General features: G+C 36.7%; 1 protein-coding gene across 4 annotated transcripts; it reads left to right on the top strand.

Annotated features, from left to right (window-relative positions):
- The first annotated feature begins 1,723 nt into the window (after positions 1–1,723).
- On the top strand, positions 1,724–7,206 carry LOC146547746 (uncharacterized). Of its 4 annotated transcripts, none has more exons than XM_085265575.1 (6): positions 1,724–1,984; positions 2,889–2,949; positions 3,061–3,105; positions 4,688–4,843; positions 5,047–5,139; positions 6,082–7,206. In XM_085265575.1, exons 4-6 carry the CDS (start codon positions 4,772–4,774, stop codon positions 6,394–6,396), a joined length of 480 nt encoding a protein of 159 aa, XP_085121701.1. In that variant the 5' UTR covers positions 1,724–1,984; positions 2,889–2,949; positions 3,061–3,105; positions 4,688–4,771; the 3' UTR covers positions 6,397–7,206. The 4 variants fall into 4 exon arrangements, with proteins under 4 accessions (XP_085121701.1, XP_085121699.1, XP_085121700.1 ...); XM_085265573.1 differs by having other exon boundaries at positions 1,725–1,984; positions 3,061–3,109; XM_085265574.1 differs by having other exon boundaries at positions 1,725–2,949; positions 3,061–3,109.
- Positions 7,207–7,740: the final 534 nt, after the last annotated feature.

The following is a 7,740-nucleotide window of genomic DNA, read 5'->3' as shown; positions in this document are numbered from 1 at the left end:
GTGCAGTAATTTCTTCAATTATAAATTATTCAAATTATTTAAGTTAAATTCAAAATCATTAAATGTTTTTTTTCTAATACAATTATATATTAAATTTTGGTTGTGGCTGTATATCGACTGTTCCAAAGGACTGTATAAATACTAGATGGCCAAACACTGTCTCCCTTCTTCAGCATTCCGTGCACATACGTTATTTGCCCCTTTGAGAACGTGAGCATGCTGTCAGTGCCAGCAAAGCTACATTTGGGTTAAGGTTGAAATGTGTAAGTTAACGTGTCAAAGTCAGTTTTATGCCCTGTTAAAAAAAATGTGCCAGCATCCTTCCAAAGCATCTATAGTCACATCACAGCACCTAAACCATCTGTCAGAAGTTATAAAAAGTACATATAGGTAATACACCTAAGGCATCAGGTTGGATGCTGTCAAATCCTGCAGTGATGTACGTTCGAATGCCTGTAATTCATTTATTCAGCAGTTTTGCATATTATAGGATTTGCATGCAAATGAACCCCCAAATTCACAAGCCACGAAGCACGACTGTTCTAAGCAGCAGCGGAACTGAAAGAGGACAAGTTTAAACAGCTAGAGTAGCAGCAACGCTATTATCTTAAGTATTAAAAATCATGACATAGCACAAATCCCAAGCCCAATTGTGTATCGCTTAAGATGGCATTGAGCTTCGCAATAAAGCCACAAAGTTAGTTGAGAAGTAAGAGTGCAAACCAGACATAATGTTGTTATAATCTCTTAACATCCATATCGCATAGTTTTAAATCAAATGTTTTCTATCCTGGATTTTACCTTTTTAGTCAACCTCAATTAGATTTTCCAATGCAAAGCGAAGTTTTACCTTACAAAAATGATTCAAGTCATGTTGGAAACTGGCAAATATTCAGCCAACAACAAAGAACGAGACAAGGAGGAGAACAGGCGAAAGCTAAAATGAACTTTCAGAAGTATATTTTTAGAAGTTTGGCTCACTTTTATCAAAACCTTTCCTTTTTTTCTTAAAAGCTGAACCAAACTTCCCGCAAACTGTGTGAATAAGCTTGTCCTCCATTTGTGATTGCCAGTGGCATCAGGAGAGAATCCACAGTCTCTACGAGAATCCCCCCAATGTGTTTTTGTAGCACCAAAGTTAAAAATATTTTCTTTTCTCTCCTTTTTTTAGCCTGTCTTATCTGGCAGCTTTTGCAATCAGAATTATGGTCTGAATGTGATGTCGTCCCAAACACATTCGCTTTTCCAAGAATCCAAGCTCTATAAATTCTCTATAGGCTCCACTTGTTTGTGTGTTTCTTCTCTGTTCTCTCTTTCTCTGTTAATCATAAATTTCTATTAGTGTTATTTCTGCTCTCACAGTATATGTGTAATATGACAATGTCAAAGCTGACAGGCAGGAGAAAAAAATGGAATAAAGAAAAAAGAAAGGGAGAGAAAATATACTAAAAGGATAGAGCACAAATGAAAAACTCATCTTCTGCATCTGTAAGAAAAAAAACAAGAAAAAGACAAAAGAAGAGAAAGCACAGATACACCAATCAGCAGTATGGTTTGTGTGTGTGTCTTAGCATGTATCTTTGTCAGGAAACATACTTGATAATAAGTGTACTTATAATAAGTGTAGTATACTTGATAACCCCAGGAGCCAGAGGCAGACAAAGACAGATCCACACTCAAAAAAGTCAACTAAGGCAGTTGTTTGATTAATTCAATAGACATTTGTCTATTTAACATGAACATATTGAGTTTAGGTTTTTAAATCATTATCAGTTGTTGGTTTAACATAAAATAACAAAAAGTTTAATGAACTAGATTTGCATTCTTCAGTTCAATTAAATGTAATTATTTTAAATCAACAACTCTAAAACCGATGCCTAGTGCGCATGCTCAAACTTCCCAAAAGTGAAGAGGCGGGAACGCGGAGAAGTTATATGTGTTCAGTGGACTGCCATTTCCCTCTGCGGAATCTTCCACAATACAGGTAAGTAATAAATAACTCAAAATATCTTAGTCAAACGAAGTTGTTTTGTCCATTAATTGTTTAACAATGTTTTTAATTCCAAATGTGTAAGTTGTCATTAGACAGCGGGAGTGGAGCAAATACAGTGAAAATCTGGTATTAGACGGTGCCAATCGGTACCGTCTAATACCTGATTTATAATCCGCTCTGGGTATATTTATACTATTATTAGCATTTCCACTTCATTGTTTTTCTTTTTTTTTTTTTTTTTACCCGTTTTTGCAGTTAGTCTTATAGTGTTTTTAGCGGTTATTGATATGTTTAATTCAATATTTAACACGTTTGTAATTCACTTTCAAAGTAAATGAAGTTAGCTAAAGCTAGTATGGTTGTCTCATTGAGCTTCTACCTAGCTCTGTTAGCATTCACTTTGGTTTTAAATGACGGTTATTGCAAGACATGGTCTTTGTTCACTTTTTTTATTATCATTTGCATTTTTTCTTTCTTTCTTTCTTTCTCTCTCCTTTTATTTTAAGCATTCGGCCTCTCACAGTAATGCAAGTTAAACTAGCATGCGCGATTTGCTAAATATTAGCTGTGTCCAAATTCAGGGGCTGCATCCTTCGAATTGACTTGATGCTAGTGCATGGGAAAAAGAGCATAAACACGAGGTCAGAGGAAAAGGCAATGGCGGATAGTTATGAAAATTGCCTGTGGGACCTTTACCGCAACTACCAGCATCTTTATTGCATAGTGTGAAACACTGCTATTACATTTAGCAACAGATTGGATATTTATCTGTGAATTTTATATTGCAAGAGGTATTTATATGTATTTGTATTTTTTTTATACATTTGCAACAAAGTAAAAAAAAATCCACTGTGGAATTTTTATAAAATAATTTTTTCTGTTTTCTTTACCATAGTAACACCACAAAGAAAGCTGACCCCTTTTTCTGATTGTTTGTGCCTCCTCTTTAATACATGGTAAGCCTTTTACCATCATATATTTTTTATGATAGTTTTATGATTTAATCAAAGTGAAAAAAAGGTGCCAATAAAACTATCCTTAAAACTGCTTTTCTTTTTTTCTTTCAGTGACTTGTATGTGGCAGTGCAAGCGTTGTTCCATCAGGGAGAGTAGTAGGTACAATTATTGAAACACTGTACAGGGCTCGCAAAATGGCTAGCCCGACGTCCCAGGGCTAGTGATTTTTCCAGTCGGGCTACCAAAATCTATCTCTGCCCTGCCCGTCGGGCTGTCATAAGAAGGAAAAATATATGTCAATGCTTCTGCATTCTTTCGGAAATGTAGCTGGGTAATTATGTCATTGGCATCGGTGAGCCACTGTCAATATGTGACATATTGAAATCGCGTTTGAATTTGCGCTTGTTTTTTGCTTTCACTTTGCAATCGCGCGACCTGTGTATAGAGAGCGACAGCACTGATCTGTGAGTGATGATAATTTGTGCACCAATTCCTCTGACATCGTCTTATCAATCGTTAGCTTACTATGCAAACATGACAAGTGAAATCTCCCGCAGCTTAAACATGTGAGAGGTTGATCGCGCAGACAATCGCTGAGTGTTATGTGAGTGCGTGTGTAAAAGCAGCAGGATATTAATTGTAGTTCTGCTTAGCCAAATAAGACAGGTCAGGGTGAAGAAGTGACAGCCAAAGAAAAGCTTACCACAAAACGGAAAAGTTATGACAAATCAGACTATAAGGCAAAAAGAAAGTGCAGCTTTATGGTTTCATGGACAAAAGAATTTCTGTGGCTGCAACATGACGAGCTATATAACCGGGGCTGCACATAAGTGGTCCGCAAGTGCGTATTTGCTGTCAAAATAAAAAACGCGCACAAGATAAGAAGTTGCAACGCGTGTTTGCATACATAAGATTTTCTGGAGGAGGACATATTTGTTTAGAACTCTTAAATATGTCGAAGAAGCTCCTTTAAGCAATTACTTTGGTTTTCCTCCACCTCCAAAGAAATGTCAGAAGGAGTCCGAACCACAAAAGAAGCGCGTATTCTCGCAAAAGTGATTGCAGGAGGTGAGCTGGCTTCAAACAAATGATGAACACACAGATGTGGTGCAGAATGTGCCGTGAAAATCCCACTCTAGCGGACAAAAACAGTGCCTTTTATATGGATGCAAACGTGCGTTGCAACTTCTTATCTGTTGCGCGTCTTTTATTTTGACAGCAAATGCGCACATGCGGACCACTTATGTGCACCCGTGTAAATAACATAATGTTCTGCCGGGTGTGTTGTTGGTTTTCCCTCGATTTCTGAGTCGACAAGCGCCTTTGTTACTGGGACCAGTCATTTTAAGAAAGGCCCCCATTAGAAATGGATTATTGCTCAGTCTGCAATATCTTTCCCAGAACAAACACCAATTGCAAATAATATACTAAAAATAAACCTGAAAAATCTGTTTAGAACAGCATACTGTGTTGCAAAGAGTGAACTACCACTGGTGCAATTTAGCAGTCTTTGCAAACTTCAAAAAGCAAATGGCCTAGATCTTGGTTCCACTTGCCTCTTACTTGTGACTTTAGTGGAAATTTCAAATTCAGTATCTGACACAGACTGATTCATGTCCTACACAGACAGCACTGATGTCTGCATGGTCTTCTAAAAGCAGCTTTAGTCAGCTTAGATGTGAAGTGAGTGAAATATACAGTTGCGTTTTTAATCAATGTATTTGTTCTCTATTGCAGATTGAGAAGGAGTTTCTGCGAATCACCACAAAGCCTCTGCTATCTACTTTCTTTGCCGAGCTTGACCAATACGCGCCACGCTTAATGGAAATCTTTCTGACCAAAGGAGGGACACGTGGAAAGAAAATAAGAGGTCTCATGCTTGCCATCTCCAAGGTTTGTATTAGGATTGAGTAGACTTTGTCATAGGCAGCAAAAATAACTTTTATTTGGAGATGAAGTTGTCAATTTTGTTTCGGCTTAACAAGTGGTACATGCCAGGTTCTAACCTAAAGAATAATTATGCAAGTTAACTGATTACCCTAGCTTTAAGAAAAACAGACTGGTTTTGGCTCATATTATCTCCTCCTCCTCTCCAGCATGACAACATCCATACCAGACGAGCATGCATCTTGAAGTCTTTGTGCATCCACCTAAACGAAGACTATGAGAAGTTAATAAAGGAGTACTTGGTGAGCCATTGTGACAGCATGTTGTCTGTAACATTCTCATACAAATTGTGACGTTGCCTCAAATGCAAATCATTAAAATTAAAATTTTGAGATTAGCAACAAGACACCTGGTATTGGGGAAAGGATGTCTTGAATACCAAACAGTATTAAGCGTTGCAATAAAGAATTTCTGGAATTTGGTATTGGAAGGAAAGAAATTTATGCCTACTTAAACTTGATACACAAACATACAATGCATTTAACATGCATCAAGACTATATTGCTTTTGAATCTGTACTTGGATTAAAACAAGTCCTGTTGTTTTTTCATTGTTATGGTCATCAGTATTTGTAAATAGAAATGTCTATGAACTTTGAGCTGTTTAGTACTAACACTTCTATACCTGTTTTATTTTAGCAGCTGAGTTAGCCTTTTCTCGAATCCTGTCCCCCTAAGTTACTCTTGCTACGTCCGACAAACAAATGGTTTCCTCTGCGCACCAATGGGTACCCGAATGTGCGAGCAGACATGCTTCATAATGTTCGGTACATTTACCTGGGAATGGGGCCATACACACTGTTTAATCCATTCACGTTGTTTTTGACTTTGTGAATGGAAAGAACACAACTCCTCCAGACACAATCTCTCGGCGTATCGGTGGGCACACCGCTTCTCCATCTTGCTTGAGGTTAATGTTTGTCAGACACAGTAACGGTTGCTATAATGTGTAATTGGACAATGGCCCTTTCGGGGGAGGGGCCGGTGAGAGGTCAATTATGCCACCTCTTTTGACATGAGAGGTGTATTTTATAATTTATGTATTGGAGTAATTACTAACAACTACTTTAGTGGTGTAATTTTCTGTTTATTACTTTGACTACTTGGATTTTATGAACAGCATAGAAACAGTTGTTTAAACAATCTCTTAAATTTTACTTTGTTGTCTTATACTTTTTCATGTAGGATACGGACAGCGAGGCAAAAAGCTGCATGGAGCAAACTGTGATGGGGGTGTACGTCATCCAGAAGGAGGGTGCTGAACCTGAAGATGACCCAGAGGACGTTGGTGTCGTGATTGAGGGTGTGGAGGCTAACACTGATTTGGGTAACATTGCACAAGCATGTGCTCTGTTGTTTGGACTCATATACCGTTTGAACCTGAGCTACCCACCAGAACTTAAATGCACCTTTGAAGTCCTCCAGAAGATACTTTTAAATCTTGATGGACAAAAGCTGTCTTCAAAGGTACAGTTTCTGAAAAACAAGCTTATGGGGTGAGAGCACTTGAAAATGACTGATAGGTCTTGAATGGTTCATTGGTGCAATGGTGATTTCCAATATATAATGTTAATATTTCAGTTGTTTATATTTTTTTTCTTTCATTTAAAACATTTTTTTTTAAGTTTTTGGATTCTCTCTGTTGGGCAATTCACCTTTTATACAGCACTGCAGATGATTTTTGTTTGTCCTTATATAGATGGCTCAAAATGGATCAGAAGTACTGACAGAAGTACTATGTTGTGTTTATGTATCAAGGTCCTGTAAAGTTTAAGACCACTGCCACCTGTTAAGTTCACTGTATTATTGTTTCCATTTTGCTTGCTAGCATGTTTTAAAACACAGCAAAACTATATTGCTAGCTGTGGAGGACTGCAACCAAAATTAAAAAAATAAATACAGAAATATAAAAATTGGTCAAACTAATAATTATTTCAATGAGATACACCAAACAAATATAGATTTTCATCACCTATGGAATTTTTTGTTGTTGTTGTATTGCCCCCAAAATATTTCTAATTATTTTATTTTATTTTTCCAAATTCACACAATTCGATTTTGTCACATGTTTTAACTTGCCAAGTGGGAGATGTATTTTTATCTTTTAGTTTAATTTTTTAAAATGCAGTCGATATATTGAGCAAATTTTGCATCTGTTTTTAGTTGTGGAAGCTTTGGTTCCAACATATTACCTATGTAAATAAGTATTCTAACATTTTACCTTTTGAAGTATATGCTTGCAGGTGTACAAAAATGGTAAGCTTTTATATTGTCCACTAAATCCAGTTAATAAAGATAATGTTATCATAATCTGATTGTGACTTTTTTTGTAAAGTAGTGGGTTTCTAAATGTGTAACAAATGTAAACAAATCTAATTGAAATAATTTGGTTGAAATGAGTGAAATCATTGCCTTGATTAACAAAGTAGTTGTTGAAACAACAAGATTTAATTCTGTTTTCCTAAACTTTTTAAATTGTGTAGAATGAATTAAAACAAATTTCACTCTACATACTTAAATAAATCACTTCAAATCAATGTAAGTATAGTATGTTGATCCAACGTAATCTGATTACATTAAACCACCAAATGCTAAATGTGTTGGTTTGACATGATCGAAAAGGGTTTATTGTACTTGGTTAAATTGTGTGCAAAAAGGGTGCCATGATTAAATTGTGTTCATCCAACAACAGATTTTTTTGAGTGCAGGATACCCGGGCCATCTGCAGTCCCCAAGAGTTCTAAAGACCTGAGGCCACACATCCAAAAGATGACAACTGCATGCCCCTCCCAGCTGAAGAAGGAGGGAGGCCCTGGATGTGCTACTGTTTGTGTTTGTTACAAA

This window comes from Mchenga conophoros, linkage group LG23 (assembly GCF_057382185.1).
Source record: "Mchenga conophoros isolate Kocher_MC1m ecotype Shallow Benthic linkage group LG23, M_conophoros_male_GT1.1, whole genome shotgun sequence".
NCBI classification, from domain to species: Eukaryota; Metazoa; Chordata; class Actinopteri; order Cichliformes; family Cichlidae; genus Mchenga; species Mchenga conophoros.
This window is presented reverse-complemented; position numbering and strand designations above follow the sequence as displayed.